The 27,950-nt window shown below is 36.8% G+C and overlaps 1 protein-coding gene across 16 annotated transcripts in view; it reads right to left on the reverse strand.

The window, feature by feature from the left end:
* CPLANE1 (ciliogenesis and planar polarity effector complex subunit 1) overlaps positions 1-27,950 on the reverse strand; it is a 136,112-nt gene that overhangs the window by 71,784 nt on the left and 36,378 nt on the right. For all 16 annotated transcript variants that reach the window (XR_007191161.2, XM_026506834.4, XM_026506832.4 and 13 more), the window contains 10 exons: positions 26,975-27,203; positions 25,613-25,752; positions 21,864-22,081; positions 20,036-20,200; positions 16,489-16,627; positions 15,674-15,783; positions 15,362-15,520; positions 15,134-15,242; positions 14,467-14,764; positions 11,614-12,517 (listed from right to left, as the gene is read on the reverse strand). Coding sequence is in view for 15 of the 16 variants with exons in the window: in XM_026506834.4 (XP_026362619.3) it covers positions 11,614-12,517; positions 14,467-14,764; positions 15,134-15,242; positions 15,362-15,520; positions 15,674-15,783; positions 16,489-16,627; positions 20,036-20,200; positions 21,864-22,081; positions 25,613-25,752; positions 26,975-27,203 (2,471 nt within the window). In the remaining variant the exon portion in view is untranslated. The remainder of the gene's footprint in view (positions 1-11,613; positions 12,518-14,466; positions 14,765-15,133; positions 15,243-15,361; positions 15,521-15,673; positions 15,784-16,488; positions 16,628-20,035; positions 20,201-21,863; positions 22,082-25,612; positions 25,753-26,974; positions 27,204-27,950) is intronic.

Consider the following 27,950-nt stretch of genomic DNA (forward strand, 5'->3'; position numbering starts at 1 on the left):
GCACTACTACCAGAGCTGATCAGGTTGGATGGCCACCTGATCTAAGCTGAGCCAATCAGTCTTTCTTAAAAATATGAATGGCATGGAAAATACAGCCGAGCCGCACTGGCCTTGGAACCATAAGGCTCTATGGAGTTAGGATCACAAGTAGCCACATCTGAGTGAAACTTGCAAAGGTCTAGAGGAGCAGAAAAAGGGTCTAAAAAAGGAAGAGAGTTTACATAGAGAATGGAATATTCTTGCAAAGAGAAGAAGAAATGACAGGTAAAGTGTTCCCCAAAATAAGGCGGTAAGAAGAAGAGCTCACTGGTAACTTTCCAGTTGCCATAATGACCAGCTGTATTTCCTCAAATAGATTTCACAAGATTTTCCTGCATCCTTCTGAAAAATTTCTCACTGACAAGGAAAAAGAAAAAAAAGACAGGGAGTTGTTGTATGGATGGAAAAAAAAAGACTCAACTAGCCACTGCTTATAAGAGAGTCCCTTAAGCATTAAGGACACACAGAAACTGAAAGTGAAGAGATGGAAAAATATCCCATGCAAATGGAAATGAAAGGAAAACAGGAGTAGTTATACTTATATCAGACAAAACAGAATTTAAGCCAAAGAATGTAACAAGAGATAAAGAAAGACATTATATAATGATAAAGGGGTCAATCCATCAAAAACATTTAACATTAGTAAATATGTATACAGCCAATATAGAAGCAACTAAATATTCAGAGCAAATATTAACAGAAATGAAGAGAGAAATAGACAGCAATACAACAACAGTAGAGGAGTTCAATACCACATGATAGGTCAGATGGACCTAACAGACACTTACAAAACATTCTATCTAATAGCAGCAACATACACATCCTTCCCAAGGGCATATGGAACATTCTCCAGGAGAGATTATATGTTAGGCCATAAAAACAAGTCTTAATAAATTTAAGATTAAAATCATATTGAGCATTTTCCCAACATCGATATGAAACTAGAAATCAATTACAAGAAGAAAACTGTGCAAATCACAAATATGCAAGATTAAACATGCTCCTGAAGAACGAATGACTCAAAGGTGAAATAAAAAAGGAAGTAAAAAAAAATATCTTGAAACAAAGGAAAATGAAAACACAACATACCAAAACTTGTGAGGCTCAGCAAAAGCAGTCTTAAGAGGGAAGTTCACAGCAATAAATGTCTGCATTAAGAAAAAAGAAAGATCTAGGGGTGCCTGGGTGGCTCAAATGGTTAAGTGTCCAACTCTTGATTTCAGTTCAGGTCATGATCTCAAGTTTGTGAGATCAAGCCCCATGTCAGGCTCCACACTCAGGAGGGAATGCGCTTCTCTCCTCCCTCTCCCTCTGCCCCCCCCTCAAAAATTAATTAATTAAAAGAAAAAAGAAAGATCTCAAACAACCTAACTTTATACCTGATGGAACTAGGAAATAAGAACTAAATCCAACATTAGTAGAAGAAAGGAAATAAAGATCAGAGCAGAAATAAATGATATATAGACTAAAAAGACAAGAGAAAAGATCAAAGAAAATAAGAGCTGGATTTTGGAAAAAATAAACAAAATAGGCAAGCCTTTAGCCAGACTCAAAAAGAAGAAGAAAAAAAAGACATGACTCAAACAAATTTAGAAATGAAAGAAGAGACACTACAACCAGATAGTACACAAACACTAGTAATCATAAGAGACCACTATAAGCAATTACAAGCCAAGAAATCAGACAACTTAGAAGAACTGGATAAATTCCTAGAAACATACAGTCTAGTAAGACTGAATTATGAAAAATAGAAAATGTAAACAGATCAATAATGAGTAGAGAGACTGAATCAGTAATCACAACCTTCCAAAGGAGAAAACCCCAGAGCCAGATGGCTTCACTGGCAAACTCTACCCAACATTTAAAGAATTAATGCCAATCTTTCCCAAACCCTTCTAATAAACCGAAGAGAGAGAATGCTCCCAAACTCATTTTACAAGGCTACCATTAGCCTTATACCAAAGCTAGACAAGGACACTATAAGAAAAGTATAGGCCACCATCTTCAGGGAACAAAAGATGTAAAAATACTCAACAAAATATCAGCAAACTGAATTCAATAGTACATTAAAAGGATCATATACCATGATCACGTGGGATTATTCCAGGGATGCAAAGATGGTTCAACATTTGCAAATGAGTCAATCTGATATATCTCAACAAAATGAAAGATTAAAATCATATGATCATTTCAATATATGCAGAAAAAGAATTTAACAAAATTCAACATACATTCATGATTTAAAAAACTGTCAACAAACTGGGTACAACAGAAATGTGTCTCAACATTCTAAAGACCATACATGAGAAGCCTACAGCTAATAAATTCAACAGCAAAAAAACAAAAACAAAACAAAAACAAAAAATCCAAAAGCTTCTCCTCTAAGATCAGGATCAAGACAAGGATGCCCAACCTCACCACTTTTATTTGACATAGTACTAGAAGTCCTAGCCAGAACAAGCAATTAGGCAAGAGGGAAGAAAAAAAAAAAAAAAAAAAAAGGCATCCAAAACAGAAAGGAAGAAGTAAAACTGTCCCTATCTGCAGATGATAGCATGATATTATATACAGTCCTAAAGAGTCCACCAAAAAACAAAGGTTAGAATAAATGAATTGCAGGATGCAAAATCAATATACAAAATCAGATGCATTTAGATACACAAACAACAAATTATTGGAAAGAAAACTTAAGAAACAAATCTCATTTACAATTGCATCAAAAAATAAAATACGTAGGAATAAATGTAACCAAGGAGGTGAAAGACCTTTACACTGAAAACAGTAAGACATTTCTAAAGATCACAAATAAATGGAAACATATTTTGTGCTCATGGATTACGAGAATTTATGTTGTTAAAATATCCATACTACCCAAAGCAATCTAGAGATTCAGTGCAATCCATATCAAAACTCCAATGGTACATTACACAAAAAAAGAACACATAATCCTAAAATTTATATGGAGCTACAAAAGATTCCAAATAGCCAAAGAAATCTTAAGAAAGAATAACAAAGCTAGAGGTATCATGCTTCCTGATTACAAACTATATTACAAAACTGTAATAATCAAAACAGAACAGTATTGGCATAAAAACAGACATATATATCAGTGGAACATTAACAGAGAACCAAGAAATAAACTCATGCGTCTATGGTCAATTAATTTGGAAAAGGAGCCAAGAATATTCAACGAGAAAAGGATAGTCTCTTCAGCAAATGGTTCTGGAAAGACTGGATAGCCACATGCAAAAAATGAAACTGGACCCCTATCTTACACCATTTACAAAAATCAACTCAAAAAGATTTGAGGTGCCTCGGTAGCTCAGTCAGTTCAGCATCTGCCTTCAGCTCAGGTCATGATCCTGGGGTCCTGGGATCAAGCCCCGCTTTGGGCTCCCTGCTCAGAGGGAAGTCTGCTTCTCCCTCTGCCCTTTGTCAGCATTTCAACAATCTTCACAGCATCTTCACTAGGAGCAGATTCCATCCGTAGAAACCACTTTCTTTGCTCATCCCTAAGAAGCAACCCCTCATTTGTGAAATTTCTATCACGAGATGGCAGCAATTCAGTCACATCTTCAGCTTCTACTTCTAATTCAAGTTCTCTTGCTATTTCTACCACATTTCCAGTTACCCGCCCCCCTGAAGTCTTGAACCCCTCAAAGTCATCCACAAGGGTTAAAACCAGCTTCTTCCCAACTCCTGTTAATAATGATATTTTGACCTCTTCCCATGAATCCTGAATGTTCTTAATGGCAACTAGAATGGTGAATCCTTTCCAGGAGGTTTTCAATTTACTTTGCCCAGATCCATGAGAGTAATCACTATGGTAGGTATAGACTTATGAAATGTAAGACTTTCTTCAATGTAAGACTTGAAAGTCAAAATTACTCCTATCCATGGGCTACAGGATAGATACAGTTGTTACCAGGCATGAAAACATGAATTTCATGGTACATCTCCATCAGAGTTTTTGGATGGCCAGGTGGATTGTCAATGAGCGGTAATCTTTTAAAAGGATTTTTTTTTTTTTTTCTGAGTAAGGGTCTCAAGAGTGGGCTTAAAATATTCACTAAACCACTTTGTAAACAGATGAGCTGACATCCAGGCTTTGTTGTTCCGTTTATGGAGCATAAACAGAGTAGATTTAGCATAATTCTTAAGGGCCTTAGGGTTTTCAGAATGGTAAATTAGCACTGACTTCAATTTAAAGACATTGCCAGCATTAGCCACTAACGAGAGTCAGCCTGTCCTTTTTCCTTTTTTTTTTTTTTTAAGATTTGATTGATTGATTGATAATGCAAGTCGGGGGAGGAGTGGTGGGAGAGAGAGAGAGGATCTATAGGAGACTCCACACAGACAGCAAAGCCCAACACGGGGCTTGATCTCATGACCCTGAGATCATAACCCAAGCCAAAATCAAGAATCAGACACTCAACTGACTGAGCCACCCAGGTGCCCCTATTTTCTTATTTGATCAATCATGTTTTTTTTTTTTTTTAAGTTTTTACTTAAATTCTAGTTAGTTAACATATAGTGTAATACTGGTTTCAGGAGTACAATTTAGTGATTCATCACTTACATACAACACCAAGTGTTCATCACAACAAGTGCCCTCCTTAATACCCATCACTTATTTAGCCCATCCCCTGCCCACCTCCCCTCCAGCAACCCTCAGTTTGTTCTCTATAGTTAAGAGTCTCTTATGGTTTGCCTCCCTCTTTTTTCCCCCTTCCCCTATATTCATGTTTTGTTTCTTAAACATATGAGTGAAATCATATGGTACTTGTCTTTCTCTGACTTACTTTGTAGAATAATACACTCTAGTTCTGATCCATGTCATTGAAAATTCAAGATTTCATTCTTTTTGATGGCTGAGTAATATTCCAGTGTGTGTGTGTGTGTGTGTGTGTGTGTGTGTGTGTGTGTGTACCACCAGGTGGTGATCTCAGGATTGTGGGATCAAGCCACTCATCGGGCTCTACGCACAGCAGGAAGTCTGCTTGAGATTCTATCCCTCTGCCTCTGCTCCTCTCTGCACTGGTGCTGTCTCTCTAAAATACATAAATCTTTAAAAATTTTTCTAAGAAAAAAAAAGAATGGGTGCTATACTTCATCAAATGCTTTTTCTGCATCTATTGAGAGGATCATATGGTTCTTATCCTTTCTTTTATTAATCCGGTGTTTCATGTTGATTGATTTGTGAATACTGAACCACCCCTGCATCCCAGGAATAAATCCCACTTGACCATGGTAAATAATTCTTTTAATGTACTATTGAATTCGATTTGCTAGTATCTTGTTGAGAATTTCTGCATCAGTGTTCATCAGGGATATTGGCTTGTAATTCTCCCTTTTTAGTGAGATCTTTAGTTTTGGAATCAAGGTAATGCTGGTCTCATAGAATGAGTTTGGAAGTTTTCCTTCCATTTCTATTTTTTGGAACACTTTGATTAGAATAGGTATTAACTCTTCTATATATGTTTGGTAGAATTCCCCTGGGAAGCCATGTGGCCCTGGACTTTTGCTTGTTGGGAGATTTTTTTTAAATATTTTATTTATTAATTTATTTATTTGAGAGGACCGGGGAGGAGCAAAGGGAAAGAGAGGAAGAGAATCTTAAGCAGGCTCCACACCCAGTACAGAGCCCATCGCAGGGCTCAATCTCACAACCCTGAGATCATGACCTGAGCTGAAGTCAAGAGTCTGACACTTAACTGACTGAGCCACCCAGGTGCCCCTGTTGAGAGATTTTTGATTACTGATTCAATTTCTTTGCTGGTTATGGGTCTGTTCAAATTTTCTATTTCTTCCTGTTTCTGTAGTTTATACATTTCTAGGAATGTATCCATTTCTTCCAGAATGCCTAATTTGTTTGCATATAATTGCTCATAATATTCACTTCTAATTGTTTGTGTTTCTATGGTGTTGGTTGTGATCTCTCTTTTATTCATGATACCATTTATTTGGGTCCTTTCTCTTTTAGTTTTGATAAGTCTGGCTAGGGGCTTATCAATTTTGTTAATTCTTTAAAGAACCAGCTCCTAGTTTCATTGATCTGTTCTGGTTTTTTGTTTGCTTGTATGCTTCTCTATCATTTATTTCTGCTCCTAGCTTTATTATTACGCTTCTCTTGCTGGCTTTAGGCTTCATTTGCTGTTCCTTTTCTAGCTCCTTTAGATGTAAGGTTAGGTTGTGTATTTGAGACTTTTCCTGATTTTTGAGGTAGGTCTGTATCACGATGTATTTACCTCTTATGACCATTTTTGCTGCATCCCAAAGGTTTTGGACCATCATGTTTTCATTTTCATTTGCTTCCGTATATTTTTTGTATTTCTTTAATTTTCTGGTTAACCCATTCATTCTTCAATAGGATATCCTTTAACCTCCATGTATTTGTGGTCTTTCAATTTGTGTGTGTGTGTGTGTGTGTGGTTGACTTTAAGTTTCATAGTATTGTGGTCTGAAAATATGCATGGTATGATCTCAATCTTTTTGTCCTTATTGAGGCCTGATTTGTGACCCAGTATGTGATCTAATCTGGCAAATGTTCCATGTGCACTCAAAAAGAATCTGCTGCTTTAGAATGTAGTGTCTCAAGTGGATCTGTTTAGTACATCTGGTCCAGGGTGTCATTCAAAGCCCTTGATTCCTTGTTGATTTTCTGTATAGATGATCTGTCCATTGCTATAAGTGGGGTGTTAAAGTCCCCTACTATTACTGTATTGTTATCCATGAGTTTGTTTATGTTGTTACTAATTGATTTATATATCTGGGTGCTCCCAAGTTGGGGGAATAAATATTTACAATTATTAGATCTTCTTGTTGGATAAACCCCTTTATTGTGATATAGAGCCCATTTTCATTTCTTGTTACAGTCTTTTCTTTAAAATGTAGTTTGTCTGATGGGCATTAAGGGGGGGCATAAGATGTGATGAGCACTGGGTGTTATACACAACTAATGAATCATTGAACATTGTATCAAAAACTAACAATGTACTATGTCGACTTTGCCCAGATGTCGACTAATTGAATTTGTTTAAAAAAGAAAGTTTCACTCTACACACACACAAATACAGTTATTCTGATATAAGTATGGCTACTGCAGCTTTCTTTTGACATCCATTAGCATAATAAATGGTTCTCTATCCCCTCACTTTCAATCTGCAGGTGTCTTTAGGTCTAAAATGAGTCTCGTGTAGGTAGCATATAGATGGGTCTTGTTTTTGTTTTTACCCTATGTCTTTTGATTGGACCATTTAGTCCATTTACATTCAGAGTGATTACTGATAGATATGAATTTAGTGCCATTGTATCACTCGTAAAGTCACTGTTCCTGTAGATTGTCTCTGTTCCTTTCTGGTCTTTGTTACTTTTGGTCTTTCTTTCCCACTCAAAGAGTCCCCTTTAATATTTCTTGCAGGGCTTGTTTAGCGATCACGGACTCCTTTAGTTTTTGTTTGTCTGGGAAACTCTTTATCTCTCCTTCTATTCTGAATGACAGCCTTGCCAGATAGAGTATTCTTGGCTGCATAGTTTCCCCATTCAGCACGTTTAATATATCATGCCACTCCCTTCTGGCCTGCCAGGTTTCAGTGGAGAGACCTGCCAACCTTATTTGTCTTCCCTTGTATGTTAGGGTTTTCTTTTCCCTTGTTGCTTTCAGGATTCTTTCCTTATCTATTTTGCAAATTTTACTATCTCTTGGTGTTGGCCTGTTTTTGCTGATTTTGAGGGGAGTTCTCTGTGCTTCCTGGATTTGGATGTCTGTTTCCTTCCCCCAGATTAGGGAAGCTTTCACCTATAATTTGTTCAAACAAACCTTCTGCCCCTTTTTCTCTCTTCTCCTTCTGGGACTCCTTTGACACAGATATTATTACACTTTATGGAGTTGCTGAGTTCCCTAAGTCTACGTTCATGATCCAATCTTTCTTTTTCTCTTCTTTTCAGCTTCATTATTTTCCATAATTTTATTTTCTACATCACTTATTCATTCCTCTGCTTCTGCCATTCTTGTGGTTATTACATCCAGTCAATTCTGCATCGGGTTATAGCATTTTTTATTTTGGCCTGACTAGTTTTTGTTTTTTATCTCTGCAGTAAAGGACTCGCTGGTGTCTTCTATGCTTTTCTCAAGCCCAGCTAGTGTTATGATTGTTGTTTTAAATTCTGGTTCAGAAATATTACTTCTGTTTTGATTAGATCCCTGGCAGTGACCTCTTCTTCTTTCTTTTGGGATGAATTCCTCCATCTTGGCATTTTGTCTAGGTCTCTGTCTTCTGAGTGTTATGAAAGCCAGTTATGTTTCCTGCTCCTGAGAGTAATGGCTATATTAAGAAGAAGTTCTATACCATCCAAGGCCTTGTGCTTCACCAAGTGTTTCTGGTGTATGCTGTGTGCACTCTGTTGTTATGTTTTGGCTGCTCTTCCCCTCAAGTCAGTCCTCTGCAGAGTTTCTCCTTTCCTGCAATGGGGAGTATTTGGACTTTGTCCAGTGTGTGGTGAGTTTTAAATAGGTGAGTTTTGGTCTGCTTAAAAGAGGCTAGGTCCTGGACGCCTGGGTAGCTCAGTCAGTTAAGCATCTGACTCAGATTTCAGCTAGGTTCATGATCTCAGGGTTAGGAGATTGAGCCCCATGTCAGGCTCCACATTCAGCATGGAGTGCTTGAGATCTCTCTCCCTCTCTCTCCCCTCTGCCCCTCCCTCCATGTGCTCTCTCAGGAAGGAAGGAAGGAAGGAAGGAAGGAAGGAAGGAAGGAAGGAAGGAAGAGATGGATCCTATTTCCCCCAGAGCTTAAGCTTTGCAGCACTCTACGGTCAGTAGGCTTGAGGCATGCCGGGGGTCTGTGATGATCTTCTGGTGGGGCGGGGGCTGGGGAGGGGAGTGAGGTGAGGGGCTGCTGCTGCTCTGACTCTCAAGCACACTTGCCCTGGTTCAGAAGCACCTGCAGAGTGCAGAGGGGTGGGGCTTGGTGTAAGTGGCTCAAGCCTCCACTGTGGGGTGCCATGCTGCTCACTGAAGTCTGTCTGTGCAGATTGGGGGGGGGGGGGAGGAAATGACATCAGTTTGCTCTCTTGTCCCCAGGGAGGGGAGTTCATGCCCACCGCTGTTCAGGAAGCCCTCAGAGAAGAGCAAACAATCTCCCCTCCTGTGTCCCAGGCTTCTGTCAGATCCCTACCTTCACCCTGCCTGTGTCTGAGCCGTCTGCCTATATGACAATGCAGTGTTCCTGTTTTATCTCAGGCATGACAGCTGGGTTTCAAAACTCCAAATTTTACAGACCAGGCAGGCCATGGACCCACACTGATCCCCTGTGGGAGGGTCTTGCTGCGCTCTGGCTGGTGCCAGTTTATCCAAGAAGGGTAGTTGCACAAACGCACAGGGGCTTGGAGTTTAGGGTAAAGCTCAGCAAAAAGCTGGGGTCCAGTTAACTGCCCTCAGCAGCTGCCTCTGCTTGTATGCTACCGAACAGAGCAGTACAATGGAACCTGTGGGACAGTCAGCCTGTTCTTTGAATCCAGACATTGACTTTTCCTCTCTAGCTATTAAAGTCCTAGATGGCATCTTCTTCCAGTATAAGGCTATCTTGTCTACAATGAAAATCTGTTGTTTAGTGTAACCACCTTCATTAATTATTCCAGCTAGATCTTTTGGAGCACTTGCAGAAGCTTCTGTATCAGCACTTGCTACTTCACCTTGCACTTTTATGTTTTGAAGATGGCTTCTTTCTTTAAACCTCAGGAAGCAACCCCTGCTTAGCTTCAAATTTTTCTTCTGCAGTTTCCTCACCTCTCTCAGCCTTCATGGAATTGAAGAGTCAGGGCCTTGCTCTGGACTAGGCTTCGGCTTAACGGAATGTTGTGGCTGCTCTGATCTTCCATCCAGACCACTAAAACTTTCTCCATATCAGCAATAAGGCTGTTTCATGTAATTATTCATGTGTTCACTGGACTAGCACTTTTAATTTCCTTCAAGAACTTTTCCTTTGCATTCACAACTTGGCTAACATTCACAACTTGGCTAACAGTTTGTTGCAAGAAGTCTAACTTTTGGCCTATCTCAGATTTCAATATGCTTTCTTCATTAAGCTTAATCATTTCTGGCTTTTGACTTAAAATGAGAGACATGTGATTCTTTCACTTGAACACTTAGGGGCCCTTATGGGGTTATTAAGTGGCCTAATTTCAATACTGTTGTGTCTCAGGGAATATGGAGACCCAAGGAGAGGGAGCGAGATGGGGGAAGAGCCAGTTGCTGGTAGAGTCAAAACACATTCATTCATTGATGAAGTTCATCACCTAATATGGGCATGGTTCGTGGTGCCCCAAAGGAATTATAATAGTAACATCAAAGATTACTGGTCATAAATCAACATAACAAATATAAGGACAATGAAAAAGTTTAAGGTATTGCAATAATTGTCAAAATGTGACAGAGACACGAGGCAAGCAAATGCTATTAGCATATGGTACAGACAGATTTGCTCAATGCAGGGTTGTCCTGAGGCTTCAATTTGTATAAAATGCAGTATCTGCAATGTACAATACAGCAAAGTGCAATAAAACTAGGTATGCCTATACAAACTTTCAGTTATAAAGTAAATAAGGTCCAAGAAGCTAATGTAATATGGTAACTATAGCTCACGACACTGCATTACAGAACTGAAATTTGCTAAGAGAGTAGAACTTAAATGTCTCACCAGAAAAAAAAAAAAAAAGTATGTGAGGTGTTGAATGTGTTAACTAGATGAGGGGAATTCTTTCACTATGTGTATGTCTATTAAATCATCACATTGTATATCTCAAGTTTTTTAATATCTCAAATATCTCAAAATTTTTCAGTTATACCTCAGTAAAGCTGATAAAAAAACAGAAAAAAAATAGAAACTATTAGTATTCTCCAAATATTAAAAAAGTCCATTTCCGACTACTTTACCATACCTAAACCGGTTTTCCAAAAAGTTCATCTCCGCAGTGTTTTTTTTTTGAGTGCAACAGCAACCATTTAATCAAAAGATATTTATGTAAAAATATTTGTTCTTGCAAACAGGTTTAAAAAGCAGCCTGCTAGTTGCCACTGGGTAGAGAAAAGAAAAAATAGCTAATAAGCACTAACTTCTCTACTGATACTCATCTGCCTTTCTAGGTTTGGTTCTCTGAATTCTAGTCAGGACTATAAGAAAAATGACCCCCTAATGCATCTGATGAGACACCAGTAATAAAAACTGTATAGAGGCCTAGCCCTTCATCTGAACCAACATGACACTTCAAAAAAATGTAATACCACTCATAGTATCACTTAAAATTATCTCCTTTTTCCTACTCCTTTTTCTTTTTTATGAACACACATAAAACCTCAAAGCCTCAAAGCCTCTATGAAAACACTTTTATCCTAATTAATTACTTTTGAGAATTAAAGGAATCACTTGAAGAAAAAAAATTTGATTATGTAGATTATAATCAACACTGTCATTAACTTTGTTACTTGGTGACTCTTTCATAGATGGAGATACAAAAACAGATTTAATCTACAATGAGAATTCTCATTTGTATATAATAAAGAATTCAAGTACTTACCTTAAAAATGGCATTTTTTGCCTTACATGTAGCAAAATATGGTTGTTCCAAAAGCCACAATGATGTAAGAATGGCAGCCGTAGAGGTCTTTACACGAATGATGGGACTATGCTCACAGGATAACCCAGTGAGACCAGGATCACAGAGCAGTCTTTTATTAGACCACCGTATCATCCATTCCAGCAGCCTTCTTATACTGTCAAATGTGTTATTTAGTGCTAGAGGAAGATCTTCTTGAGGGTTAATATCATTGCACTGAATTGCTTTAAAAATACATCTTCTAGTTTTATTGGACTTGGGAGTCCAAAAAAAATGGTTTGACAATCTCTGGATTATAGGTTTCTCTGAATTGTCATCTTGTATTCTGTAAATTGACTTTTGTTTTAAACCGAACAATCCACTTGTCCCTTCCTTTTTATCGACTTCATTCAAAGGGTTCTCTAAAAATGGCCTGATTCCTTGATTAACCAGTACTGAAGCTGAAGGTGCTTGGTTTTCTGATTTTTCAGACTCATATGACTCAGAAGCAACAAAGCAGGAGCCAGCTCTAAACACATTCTGGCTTTTGGTTTTGCCCTGACGTCGTTTTAATGTTGTATGTACATCAAAAAGCAAAGAATTAAGTTCGTGTTCTCTAAGATGTCCAGAAAAACTGGTTAGAAATGGAATGCCAGAATCCTTGGAATCACGTAGGTCTCTTTCAAGAACATAACTCAAGAAGAGATCAAGAAACTTAATATATTCATCATCATCACGTTCAAATTCCCAAACACCTATTACAGGAAGTGCATTTTGTAATAACTTTTCATGATCTTTTCTTTCAAGATTTTCTTTCTGATTACATATCTTCTTTTTTTCATTGGACTTATCAATCAATGTTAATTCCATGTGATTTGGGACATTTCTAGCAAAACAAAATTGAAAAAGACAAAGATTCAATCACTAAAACAGATGTAAGAATTGATAACAAAAATTCTCTCCACTGATTGAATCATACATCTTTTTTTTAATGCCTCAATGCCTTTCAAATGAGGGGGTTAGACTAAATGGTCTCTACTGTTTACTAGACCTGAACATTCTGATTCAAAAAATATAACACATTAATACCAAAACACGGAACTTTGTGTTAAAAAAGACTGAAATGAGGGCACCTGGGTGGCTCAGTTGGTTAAGGGTCTGCTTTCAGCTCAGGTCATGATCCCAGAGTCCTGAGATCGAGTCCTTGCTCAGTGGGGAAGTCTGCTTCTCCTTCTCCCACTGCCTGCTTCTCCCCCTGCTGTGTTCACTCACTCTCTCACTCTGTCAAATAAATAAATAAAATACTTTTTTAAAAATAAAAAGACTGAAATGTGTTCCCAGAAATTTCACTTCAGGGGTGCCTGGGTAGTGCAGTCGTCAAGCGTCTGCCTTCAGCTCAGGGCGTGATCCCAGCGTTCTGGGATCAAGCCCCACATCAGGCTCCTCTGCTGGGAGCCTGCTTCTTCCTCTCCCACTCCCCCAGCTTGTGTTCCCTCTCTCGCTGGCTGTCTCTCTATCAAATAAATAAATAAAATCTTAAAAAAAAAAATTTCACTTCAAAAAACATGAATTTTTTTCTGGAAAAAAGAAAGGTCCACTGATAGGTCAGAATTTAGGAACATAAAATCAATAAAAATCACAAGCCACCAATATACATCTTAATTTATGGTTTCTTATTTTTTGCATCTGCCCATTTTGGCTTTCCCTGTACAATGTGCAAAAACCAGGACTGCCCTCAAAACTCTACTACACAAAAGTCGGGAATTTTTTCTAAGTATTCTGCTGCTATTACACCTGCTAGGCAAACCCTTTAACTGCCAATCATAATTACTTTTAAATCTGTTTCCTTTCAACATAGTCCTTAGGTAAGAACACAGATTCTCAGTTCCCTCAATAAAAGAAATAAAGGGTTCAATTCGCGTTGAGGCAACTGGTTGAAGGCGCTATATCTCTTCTTCTTAAGAAGGCACAATAAGCAGCCTCCAGTGTATTCCTGTGCTAACACCAAAATTGTTTGGTGAAACAAGCACACCATTTATAATACTATTAGGTATGGTTTAAGCAGATGTTTATGTTTGAAGTAGATAAAATTATTTCATTTAAACGAGATTATGGTTGATTATATAGTCTTTCAGTCATGAAAAGAATAAACTACATGGCCGATAATGGAATTATAAAGAAAAAAAATTTAGCTAGAGTAATAGAAGTTTAAATGATAAGAATTTCTCAACAATTAAAAGACAAGTTTCAGATATGAATGTGCAATTTCATTTTCCTGGAAACCCTTAAAAATAATATAGCTAACCCAATAATCCTAAATTATGTAAATCTAAAGATTACTAAAAAAAACTAAAATGGAGCGTCTGGGTGGCTCAGGTGGTTAAGCGCCTGCCTTCGGCTCAGGTCATGATCCCAGGGTCCTGGGATTGAGCCCCACATGGGGCTCCCTGCTCAGCTGGGAGCCTGTATCTCCCTCTCCCTCTGCCCCTGCTCGTGCTCTCTCTCTCTAGTAAATAAAATCTTAAAAAACAAAAAACAAAAACCTAAACTAAAAGCCCCCCACTGAACTCAAGAATTTCATCTACTTACCTGATTTTATAAGATGAGGTAGCAAAATTATTTGATATCTCAATATTTTCAATGAATTTTCAAGTGTACAGTTTCATTTTACACTCCTAACATCCTTGTGAGTCAGGGAGGGTAGCACTTATCATTCATATTGTTAACAGAGCAATCAGTGAGGGACAAAAAATCAGCTCCTCTGTTGCATGAACATACTGAATATTTTTCTTCCAAAGGAAGTGAATGCTTGCTATTAAGAGATCTCAACTGTACCTTTGATAGACATGTATCCTACTTTTTTCTTCAACTGACAATGCTTCCGAGGTGTCTGCTGCATCTGCATCACTGTGGACTAGAGCATTCCCCAGTTCGGTGAGTGTGCTCCTGCTCAAACTAGTTCCTAGGGAAAACCTATCAAAACCTGGAACCTCAGCTGGTTTTTCTTCTTCAACTGGTTCCCAGATATTCATCTCAAAAGAACCTATATTTCTCTGCACACGTTTTAGGGCTTTCACTCTCACTTTATGAATAGAATGCATAATAACAGACATCATTTCCTCAGTTTGGGGACCTATAAAGGAAAAAGCAAAAGGCCTTAGAGTAAATTAAACTGTTTCAACTCAAAACAAAGGGGGACCCGATTCCAGTCCCTCCTGAAACACGGAATCCAACTGATGATTAAGATTTATTTCTACATTCTTACAGAATATGCTTTCTTCAGTATTTTTTAGAAAGCTGTGGTCCACATTTTAAGGCAGAATTGCAGAAGTTAGAGAAGGTCCATTAAAGTAATGGAGCAGTGCTTATTTCTGCCTTCTCATACTACCTTCAAAGAAAGGAGAAAAGCATAAAAACATAAGCACTAGAAATTACATGCTTTCAAAAGAAAAAGAGAATCTTCCATAACTCATCTATCAGACATCTAAGAAATGACACTTACCTTTCACAACACAGTGTCTGAGTCTCTGCTGAAGAGACTGATATTTTTCTCTTAAAGGAACCCTTATGTCCTCAGGATTGGGAAATGCTTTCACAAAGATTTCTGCTACCTTGAGTAAAATTTAAAAAATGAGTTTTATGAGCAACATCATTCTTAATTAAAATAAAGCAAAAATCCTTTAAAGTCTCCGATTTTCATTTAGTTTGTTTTCACCTACACTCACATTACCTTTCTGATTGGTGGCAGTTCTCCAATAAGGCTCAAAATTAGATCCTGAATAAGTTCTTCAATATTAGAAAACCGAGAGAAAGGCAGCATTCTGTACGCCCACTCCACTGCACTGAGACAATGCTCAACCATACAAGGATCGAACTCCATTTCGAGGTCCTAAAAGGATATTGAGAAATACATTTCCTTTTCAAAAGGATAGATCAGGATGAGTTCAAAAGAAAGTTTGTTATAAACAGTAAAATCTTCAATCAAGCAATAATTTCCCAAGTAATGTTTGCTCATTTCCCTAATTCTTGTGCAGGTAAATACCTTTCTTCCCTCCACATTTTCTCTTGCTTTCTGATATTGCCTGCAACTATAGGATAACTTATCACGAATATGTAGCATCCAACACAAAGCACAAAGTTCTCTGAAGCAACCTAAATCGGAAATACAAATACAAAAAAGTGGATGAGTATGTACATTCGTATAATAACAACTTCACCACTGCTCATTTTTTCCAGAATAAATGTCTTTTTTTTTGTTGATTATAAAAGAAGCATATGTTCATTGCCAATACCTTATATAAAAGTCATGAAAACCCTTTCAGAATTTTTATGCACATTATTTTAGAATATTTCATGCATGGGCAATTGCATAAAAATATTGAAAACATTTTTAAAGTAAATAACTTACTCTATTCACTAGTCGTTTACTTGTTTTAAGCTTCATAGTATATTGTAGATAATGTTCAAAACCAATACACACGGCTCCACTTAATACTGTACAGTTAATTTATTTGGAAAATCCCTTCCGATAGGCAACTAAGTTTAAAATTTTCAATACTAGAAACATACTTTCCACTATTAAATAATTTTTTAATTAAAAGCAATAAAAGTACACAAAGATACATATAATCATACTACGTATGCTGTGTTGAAACTAGGTTTTTTTTTCATTTAATGTATCCTGGACATCTTTCCATGGTGGTAACATACACATAGTGTCTTTTCATTGCCAATATAGTATTCCATTGTTTAGAAATTTCCCCAAATCAATTGTTACATCATTATATCATTATTAATATTACATCATTATTAATATTTAGGCCTAATTTCTAAGCAATAAGTTCATTTTGGACAAACCTATGGCTTTAATGGAAACTTCATCAAGCTTGTGGTCTCCAGTTGCTCCAGGTCGAAAGAATGCTACACCTCCTTTACAGTAATTAAGTAATGACTGAGGGAAAGGACTCAATGAAGGAAGGGACCCTTTCATTCGAATCTGAAAGAATGATAGAATATGTTCATTATTAGTCATCTAAAAATCTATTTTTAATGAAGTTACAAAGGAACAAACAAGGCAGGTAAGATAAACCATACAGCATGGAAAACACAGCATGGTTCCTATACAACGTAAGAAAATATCCCTGAAATAAGCCGTACTTTCAGAAACTTAGCTCACAGATTTAATTCAAGAAATTCACTAGGCTAGGGATGCCTGGGTGGCTCAGTTGGTTAAGCCTCTGCCTTCAGCTCAGTTCATGATCCTGGGGTCTTGGGATCAAGTCCAGCATCATCGGGCTCCTTGCTCAGCTGGGAGCCTACTTCGCCCTCCGCCTGCCACTCCCCTTGCTTGTGCACTCTCTCCCTGATAAATAAGTGAATAAATAAAATCTAAAAAAAAAAAAAAAAAGGAAAAAGAAATTCCCTTAGGCTAGGTCACAAAAGAAAAAAGGTTTCAATCAAATTTTTTTCGTTACTCAGTTTTGCCTGTATACAAAGAATTGACTGCTATTTGTCCTGACTTTCCCCAAAGGCATAATAAAGAAAAAAGATATTTAAGTATCTCTCATCCAAAATAAAACTATGTGAAGTACCTAAAAATAAATATGACAAAAGTTCTATCTACCTATATAACTTTTAAAAAACTTAAGTGACAGAATTAGAAAGTCACCATTTGGCAACTCCTAATAAAGTAATGACTCCAGCAAGGATCATCAATAAATGTTCAATTAGGTAAAAAGTTGCTGGGCTGATGGAGAATGTAAGTGAGTAAAAACAACCCAAACTCATGAATCCATGTCACCATCACTAAAAGTGAGATAAAAAGTCTTATGTGTCACATGGTATGATGGAACGGGGAAGTATACCATACCATTTATGAAGGGCCCATTTCTAAGAACTTGATCAAGCCTCTGTACCTCAATGAGTATAGAGTAATTACTAGTTTAGGGGGGAAATAAAAGGAAAGAGGAATAAGTTAAATGACACTAAATGGATAAACTATCAAACACATGCAGAATACGGTACAGAACAAATCACCGTGTTTCTCTACAAATCAAGAAAAGTAATGAAAGGAAACTGCTACAGAATAAAAGAAAAGGAATCTAAGAGACATAAACCTGAAAACGAAAGGATTAGCAGCAGGTTTGTAATGTACTTTCTCCCTCTTCTATTCACTTCCATAAAGACATGATCTCATCAAATCCCCTTGTAAGCATGCTAATGACAGACTTCTTGTCAAACAAATGAATATTTACTAGATGTAAAGAGCCTAGCTAGGCTGGTTATTATACATAAATGTAGGATGCATGGATTTATGGAGTATGGCTCAGTGGCAATGTCACACGAGCTACATAATTAAAGAGATATAAAAAGGAGATGTTCAGTAACTGATACTCTTTTGTGTCGTGATGTTAAACAGAGGCCAGATAACATTCTTCCACAGCAAAAAAAATCTGGACGCAATATATGCAATTTCATGTTTCACCTGTGTCTTTTAGTTTTATCCTTGAAATCATTGGTATAAGTTTGATCCTGGGTAAGTCTGTTGATTCTTATGAGTCAGACTTGATAATAAAGTCCTTCCTATAATCTCATAACCAAACATGGGTGAACTTCAGTTGGACCTTGATTCCAAAAAACCTACTATATAAAAAAGACATTTTCAAAATCAGGGCAATTTTAATAAGGAATTATTGTTAACTTTGGTATAATAGTATGGTGGTTTTAGAATATGTGCACAAATTCTTTAAAACTCATCCCTTCAAAGGTGGAGCCTAACTTCCCTCACCTAGAGTGTAGCTCGTACTAAATAACTAGTTTCTAGTTAACAGAATACAAAGTGTTTGTATTGATTTCTGGGAGTAAATCACAAAGGCATCGTAGCTTCTACCTTGCTGTCTTTTGGATCACTTGCTCAGGGGAAGCCTCCTGCCAACAACCAGCACAAACTTCTTAGCCATGTGCATGAGCTATTTTGTAATCCGATCTCTGCTCCCTGTCAAGAGTTTGGATTCCTGCAGCACCAGTCCATATTATGGTATGCAACTTCATGAGAAATGTGATTTTTTGCTTTTATGAATAAAGACCTTATAATTTTGGCAGCAACAAGTGTTCCACCATTCCAACCAATTAGAAAACATCAATTTACTACAACCAAATTTGTAATTAAACTATATGCCCAATAAAGTCTACTTGAAGGAGGTAGAGAATACAGCAATACAGAGAATCCCTTATAAATCATATACACTTCTGTAAGAATGGATCTCCACATTTTTGGTACCTCTTCCAAGATCAGTAAATTCATGGGCTAACAATAAAACTATCAGATAAATTTGAGGAATAGTGAATTAGAGGGAATTTACAGGTCATTTCTGTATACTGCCTAGGGATTGACAGCAAGCCTTAAAGATAAGCCGTAAGTCACACGGGGCACTGGACAATCAGAGTAGCAATGACCACACACACAAAGGCTCTTGTCTATGGCCTGTTAGTCCTAGGAGGCATGTTTTCAGCTGTGTCGCTAAAGTCTTAACACAGTCTTAACGCTAGCTAAGTTAGTTAAAGCTAGGTTAAGTGAGATTACTGTCAGGATTTTTAGGTAAGATCAAACTTCTATGCAATTCTAATTTACAACTTTATTGTAGAAAACTGTTTACTTAAACAATTTTTAAATGAAGTTTCCTATAACAAACAGGCTCAGCAGATCTTGAAACTATTAAAACCAATCTTTCAATAACACAGGAAAACTCTTCGCCCTTCTTAGTAAACATGCTTTAAAAACAACTTTGGAATGACAAGATATCGAATGGGTACAATATCATGTTATATTTTTATGGTAGCTGTAAGCAAATTTTACAAACCTTTCTTTCTAAAAAAAAAAAGTCTAATTTTCAAAAACAACTTGGTAACTTCTCAAAGTCTCTCTAAACGTTCCTACTAATAAAAGTTGTAGATTCTTGTTTTAAATATAATCAAGGGCTGGGGTGCCTGAGTGTCTCAGTCGGTTAAGCTTCCGACTCTTCATCTCAGCTCAGGTCTTGATCTGAGGGTCATGAGTTCAAGTCTCGTGTTGGGCTCCATGCTGGGCATAGAGCCTACTTAAAAACAACAACATTTAAATATAATCAAAATCAAGGGCCAAATTAAAGATATTTGGGGCTAATAATATTTATTTCCACACTTCACAGAGACAGACAACAGGCCAGGTAAGGATGCAGCTATGGCTCAGCTGAAGTCAGTGTAGAAGGCGATGACAGCCTTGCTTATTATAAACAAACCTGAAATCTATGGATTTTAGGGTAGGATTCCTTGGGAAAATGTCATGATCCTAAGTATCTGTAAATATTAATATTAGTGTATTTAAATAGTTTAACAAAGCACATAAGTGACTAAGACATTTTCAGACCTTCTGCATAACTTTTCTCGCCCATCTCAACTGCAAGATGTACCACTGTGCCACAGGAAAAGAACACTGCGCTGCCCGGAAAAGCAAGAGGACCCGTTGAAGGATTCCAGACACCTTTTGGCGGTTCTCTTTCTCAGCTTTTAAAAGCAGATCTTCACCATCTTCCTGAAAATAAAACAACTGATTTTAGTAGCTAGTAATATGAAAATTTTAAGGGTTAAAGTGAAAATAAATATAGTGTTTCTCCAATGAAAATGTTCCTGGAGATTTATAAGGGAAATTTGGGGGATGGCCTCAGAGATTTCAACTATAGCTATTATCTAGTGTCAAGGAAATATTTCTCTCATCTCAAACAATGTAAAGGGCTAAATTAACCCTAAACCCAAGTCTTCCCCTCTAACAGTAAAGGCCTACCACTCCTGACTCCAATGGTACTAATGGACTGCCAAACAGAACTCTGCATTCTCCCTAGCCAACACTGAATCTCAGTACCCTGATGGAGAGAAATACTGAGGGAGAAATACTTCTGTTTTTCTTTCTCCCCTTCCCTCTCCCTCTGGACATGGACATAGTATCTTAGAAGCTGCTGGTGGCCATCCTGCTCCCACAAAGGGAGCCAGACTTAAGTTGAAGCTAACACCTTAGAAAACAAACTAGAGAGGAAGAGCTCAAATCTATGCTAACAGAACTGAGTTAGAAGTCTACCCTATTACTGGGCTTCTTAATTATGCCAGCCAATTTGGACCAAGTTTTCTATTATTTCCAACCCAAAGAGTTCTAATTGATATAGAGTGATATTTAGGAGAAACCCTACCATTGAGGATTATTTTAATAAAAAATAATAAAATGAATCACTACTAAGGATCATAACCACTCAAACTAATTATCAGTGTAGCATATTCCAAAAATACCTTAAATTCTATTCCTAATTTCTAAACCAATATACTGAAGACTCAGATGTGACAGAAAAGACGAATTACTGAGAAAAACAATGGGCTATATGTTCCTTCCACATATAACATATTACATTTGAAATAGCAATAAATGAAATATTTCAATCTATCGAAATATAACCTTTATATATAACAAATAAGGAGGAAAAAACCTCTTAAAAAAGAAAAAACCTAGAGAAGTTGCTAATACTAAAACAGTAAGTAGTAAAGAAACAATACCAGAATCACTTCAAAATATTAATCAGATGTTAAAATAATTTAAAAGTAAATAATTTGCATTAATACTTTAAATCTTAAACCGACTAATTGTCATGTCATAAGAGCAGAGTAAAAGTTTCTGAGAAGAACACCATATTGCTATTTATCACAGAATTATCAATTGAATATTGCAGGAGAAAAAAAATGGCCTATCAAATAAAAAAAAAATAACGTAAGTCTTTCAAAAGAGGCAGACAATGAGGTGAATAAAAGACTGAAATAATGTATGGCTTCTAAATTCTGACATTCATTATTTGTTACCCTAAACAAATGTCTTTTTCTAAAAAATCTGGATATAGAGAACTCTCTCTTGATTTTGTTTTATTATTGCAATAATTTTAACATTTATTCAATGCTTACTATGTGTAAAAGCTTTTACAGGATATCTCATTTAATCGTCACAATAATGCTCTTACAGGTACAATCATCATCTCCATTTTACAGGTAAGGTAACTTAAACAGTTTAGTACATTGCCTAAGATTATACAATTAATAAACAGGAAAGCTAGGATTTGGAAGTTTGTCTTCAGATCTTGCATTCTTAACTTGATAATTATTATCAAGTTGATTATTTTAATCAACTTTAAATTAATTAAAAGATTAAGCACTAAGCTTACTTCACTAAGAATAGCTGGCTGAGGACAATATAATGGAGGAGCTGGAAGATACAAGCCGACCGGCACCAAGCCCCACAGTCTCCTACTGAAGTCCTTGGCAGAGTTTACCAGAAGCTGAAATGTCTCTGACAGAATATCTGCATCGGCCATAACTGCTGCTTTCAGTACTTCTTGCACTGAACCAAATAGCAGATTTACGTCTTCTTCTTCAATGGGATCTACCAAACACAAAATTAGGTAAAACAGTTAAAATTTATATTATGCTGATCCTACTTTGTAGTATAATTTCCTACCTGAAAAAGCTGATCATCAAAAGTGAACATATTGGTTGACATGCAAAACAAGCCAACTTCTAGACAGAAATTTATTTTTTTTTAAAAGATTTTATTTATTTATTTTACAGAGAGAGACACAGCCAGCAAGAGAGAGAACACAAGCAGGGGGAGTGGGAGAGGAAGAAGCAGGCTCCCAGTGGAGCAGGGAGCCCGATGTGGGGCTCGATCCCAGAACCCTGGGACCACGCCCTGGGCCAAACGCAGATGCTTAACGACTGAGCCACCCAGGTGCCCCTAGACAGAAATTTAATAACTATTCTGCTACTTTACTTACTTACTTATTTATTTACTTAATTTAATTTTTTTTTTGAGAGAGAGACTGAGCATGGGGGGCGGTGAAGGAGGAAGGAAGAGAGAGATCTTAAGCAGGCTCCACACCCAGAGCAGAGCCCAATGCAGGGCTCAATCTCATGACCCTGAGATCATGACCTGAACTGAAACCTAGAGTCAAGTGCTTAACCAGCTAAGCCAGCCAGGTGCCCCCACCACAGTATTTTTTAAATAAAAGTTAGTAAAAATGACTTCTGTCATGCAACTAAAAAAAAAGCAAAAAGATACAAAACATTCCCACCAACAGTGTAAGAGGGTTCCCCTTTCTTCACATCCTCGCCAACATTTGTTGTTCCCTGTTAATTTTAGCCATTCTGACTGGTGTAAGGTGGTATCTCGTTGTGGTTTTGATTGATATTTCTCTGATGGTTAGTGATGTGGAGCATTTTTTCATGTGTCTGTTGGCCATCTCTATATCTTCTTTGGAGAAGTGTCTGTTCATGTCTTCTGCCTATTTTTTGACTGGATTATTTGTTTTTTGAGTGTTGAGTTTGAAACAAACTGAGGGTTGCGGAAAGGGAGGTGGGTGGGGGGGATGGGTAACTCGGTGATGGGCATTAAGGAGGGCACGTGATGGATGAGCACTGGGTGTTATACGCAACTAATGAATCATTGAACATTACATCAAAAACTAATGACGTATTATAAGTTGGCTAATTGAATTTAAATAAAATTTTTTTTTAAAAAACAGTCCTACAATCTAGCTTCAACTATATAAATATCTGCATAAATGTGGACATGCCCCAGAAGGTAAAATGCAAGGAGATGCAGGTGATAGAACTGGAGATTTGGGGACTTTTATATTATGAAATATCTAACGCATGCTTTAAGATATAGAATATAATATGAAAACACTCATGTATTGACTTTTCATCCTTGTCTGATATTAACATTGTTGATATATTTAATTAATATTTTTTAAAAATAAAACATTTCAGATACAGCTGAAATTTCTTATGTACCAATCACATTCCACTCACTCTCTCCAGAGATAGCTACTATCCACAATTTGGTATGGATATATTGGAATTCCTAATACACATATGTTGTGTCCTACACACCTAGAGAGTTCAAATTCATTTTCCACTTCACTAACCATCTGCAGAGTTTGTTTTTAAATCAGTTTATAAGGTATAATTTACATATACTAAAATGCATCCTTTTTAAGTATATAGTTCAATGAGTTTTGACAAATCTATACAGCGTGTAAGAATAATGCCATCACCCCCAAAAAAGCTCTCTTTCACCTTTCTGTTGGCAACCACTGGTCTGTTTCCTGTCCTTATACTGTTACTTTTTTTTTTTTTTAAGATTTATTTGAGAGAGAGAGAGAGGGAGAGGAAGAGCAAGAATGGGGGGAGGGGCAGAAGGAGAGAATCCTTCAAGCAGACTCCATGCTGATCACTGAACCTGATGCAGGACTTGATCCCACCACCCATGAGATCATGCCCTGAGCCAAAACCAAGAGTCAGATACTCAACCAATTGAGCCACCTGGGTGTCCCCCTTACAGTGTTACTTTTAACAAAATGTCACATAAATAGAATCAAACAATATGTAATCTTTGTTTCTGACTTCTTTCATTCCTCACAATGGTTCTGCAATTCATCCATGTTGTTGCATGTTATCAGTAGTTTGACCCTCCTCAGTACTGATTATTCTATTTTGCAGATACACTGAAATTTGTTTGTCCATTCACAAGTTGACAGGCACTAGAGTTGTTTCAAGTTTTCAACTATTATGAAAAAGTTGCCATGGACATTTGTATACAGGTCTTTGGGTGGTTCTATGTTTTTATTATGCATAGGTAAATACGTAGGGGTGGAATACACTGAGTTTCTATTTCCTCTTTGTTTCTGACTCCTAGAAAGCTCCCCCACTTTCTATATATATTAGCCTTAAAATGTATATTTTTATATTTTATCTAGAATTTTATCTATATATTTCATCTATATGTTTATTTTATCTATATATTTTTATCTATATATTTTATCTATACATTTTATCATGGGAAAGTTTTTCTATATTTTATCTATGTATTTATTGCAGAAAAGTTTTGCAGATTATTTAAAACAACATATTTCCAGAACTGTAAGTTCAGACTGGGACTTTTTTAGTCCCTTTTTTCAAAACCAACTTTCATGCAGTTACATTATCCTTTCATTTATTCAAAAAAAATATTGACAAAGGCGCCTGGGTGGCTCGGTCGGTTGAGTGTCTGCCTCCAGCTCAGGTCATGATCCCAGGGTCCTGAGATCGAGCCCCGTGTTGGGGTCCCTGCTCAGTAGCAAGCCGCTTCCTCTCTCTCCTGCTGCTCTCTTGCTCTTGCTCTCTCGCTCTCTCTCAATAATTGAAATCTTTAAAAATAAATAAATAAAAATTTAATACTGGCAGAAATTATCAAAGAAAAGTTTTTAGTCAGATTTCCAAGTATTATGAGTTCTTTCTGGAAAGAGAAGTTATAATTAGTAAATTCTAAGAATCTAGAGTCAGAAGTCTCACTGCTTAATGGAGACATGCACTAATAAAACCAAAGGGTCCCACAGTAGTGATTAAATATACAACTTTAAATACCTGGCTTCATTACTTTTCATCTAAATTTCTCCATCTATAAAACAGACAAATTGTATAGGGCCCCTAGGTAAATCTATGAGATATATGTGATATTACATTATTTTTAATTTTGTAATACCACTCCAAAATTTTCAAATGAAAAAAACCAACTCTGTGATTTATGCACCCAGCAAGAGTTGAACTAAATACTTTTAAATACTCTCTTGTGTGTGTGATTCTATGAAATTCTACGACTATGACTACAAAAGAAAATAATCCAAATGTAGCAAAATACAACTAGTAAAAAGATATGTACAGAAAACCAGAGTATCATCCAGTTACTGACCATCGTTTTTTGAGCTGGCATAAGTTTTGGATACTCCCATGACTAAGAATAAATAGCAAACTTTTATCTTTGATAACCTTATTTCAAAGTTTAATATATTTGTGGATATTAACAAGCTTTTCAAAATATCATAAGGTTTATATTAATTAAGCTGATACATTGTCAGACTAAATGTAGGTAACACACCTGTAAATTGTTTGTATTTTGAGCCCATTTCATTTTTTGCTTCAAAAGAGGCTGGCCGACCTAAAAAACACTGCAATTTTTCCTGGAAAATCCATGCTGGAGTCAAATTTATTGGTAAATTCAGACTGTTTTTGTTGAACCTGAAATCACATCGAGGTAAGAGAAATGAATCCAATTTTTGAAAAAAGGAAACATTAACACACTAAGAACTAAACATGAGATTTTAAGAAATAGTGAAATTCACTTTATTTATTCATCCTCTATTTTAAAAATAAATAATTAGGAGAAAAAAAGAAATAATTGAAGAAATATTGCACTGAGGAGATTTTTAAGGCTCTCCATGATTATGATACTAATACATCTTCCCATCATTATTTTCCATTGCTACCCTACAGTGAACTCTATCCAAACTACACCAAACTTGTCTTTTGCCATATGCCTTTGCTCATGTTTGGAATGTTCTCCCTCCCTATAGCTACTCCATTTGTCAAGATCCTGCCTTCCCTTCAATGCCCATCTCAAATGGTATCTCCCACATAAAGTATTTCCTGTACTACTGCTCTCTCTCCACTGCACCACTGGCACTTTTCTTACCACACAATCTAAATCATAATAATGTTTTGTCCTAATATCTCCATTAAATTATAAATGCTTTAAACATGGAGATTATGTGCCATTTAAGTTTATATCCACTAAAATACTTGGCATAGAGCTTGGTACAGAAAGGTTACTTAATAAGTAAATATATGTTGAATTATTGAACTGAAAAATATCAAAGATACAGCGATACCATAATATTCAAAAGAGTTAAAATATAGATATTAGATTGATTAGCTTAAAATTCAAATCCTACATAAGACAGACAAACTCTCCCATTGATTAAAAGCCTTTTGAGGTATACAAGAATTGTCTGTACTATCTTTGAAACTTTTCTATATTTCTGAAATTATTTCAAGATAAAAAGTTAAAAATCGTAAAAAAAATTTTTAAAAAAGCCTTTTGAGGGCATTACTAACCAATGTGCTAAATAAAATTTCAGTTTTTTTTTTTAATAAAATTTTTAACACAAGAAAGCTGCTGAGCTGTCCAACACAGTACCACTGCATTTAGCTATTTAAATTTAAATTAGGTTGAAAACTCAATTCCTTGGTCTTACTAGTCACATTTCAAGTGCTCAATAGCTACATGTGACTAATAGCTATCATACTGGACTGCACATATAGAACATTTCTAACACCAAAAAGTTTTTTTGGACAATGCTGGACTAAGGATTCCACAAAATATGTAAATGCCGGCAATGAGAGAAATAAAAAATTGATTAGTATACTATTTCTTAACCTAAATTTGCCTAAAAATACATACCTTATGAAATTGCTATCATGTTTACAGAACATTTGGAAGGCCACACCAATGGAAACAGATGTCTTCCAGTCTCCAAGTTTATGTGCCAACCACACAGCCTCTGGAACTAGGCCACCAATAAGTAACAATTCAAAGGCATATTCAACTGTCCACACATCAGAAAGATTCTGATCTCTTACAACACTGGCCACCTTAGAGTGTTGTAGAGGAATAAGTCGAAGGGACTGTTCTACAAGTAAATAAAAGAAAATGGATATTACAATTACATTTATCAGAACTCACTCCTCCTCACATAATTACATCTCTCTCTCTCTTTTTTTTAAGATTTCATTTTTAAGTAATCTACACCGAATGAGGGGCTGAAACTTACAAACCCAAGATCAAGAGTCACATGCTTCACTGACTGAGCCAGCCAGTAGCCCCTGTCTCTTTAATTAGTATTTTCTACACAAAATCACAACAAGAAAGATGGCTTAGGGGCGCCTGGGTGGCACAGCGGTTAAGCGTCTGCCTTCGGCTCAGGGCGTGATCCCGGCGTTGTGGGATCGAGCCCCACATCAGGCTCCTCTGCTATGAGCCTGCTTCTTCCTCTCCCACTCCCCCTGCTTGTGTTCCCTCTCTCACTGGCTGTCTCTATCTCTGTCGAATAAAAAAAAAAAAAGAAAGATGGCTTAACATAGGGGTGCCTGGATGGCTCAGCCAGTTAAGCATCTGACTTCGGCTCAGGTCATGATCTCAGGGTCCTGGGATCCAGCCCCACATGGAGCCCCACGGTGGGCTCCGCCCCTCAGCGGGGAGTCTGCCTCCCACATCTCTTTCTCTCTTCCCCTGCTTCTCCCCCCAGCTCATGCTCTCTTTCTCTCTCTCTCAAATAAATAAAATCTTTTTTAAAATGGCTTAAAGTAATACTTAACATACTCTAGGTTTGTTTCTTTTTAACACTGAAGAAAATGTCTCATTAGTGGGTCATGAAGTA

Source organism: Ursus arctos, unplaced genomic scaffold (assembly GCF_023065955.2).
Source record: "Ursus arctos isolate Adak ecotype North America unplaced genomic scaffold, UrsArc2.0 scaffold_15, whole genome shotgun sequence".
Lineage (NCBI taxonomy): Eukaryota > Metazoa > Chordata > Mammalia > Carnivora > Ursidae > Ursus > Ursus arctos.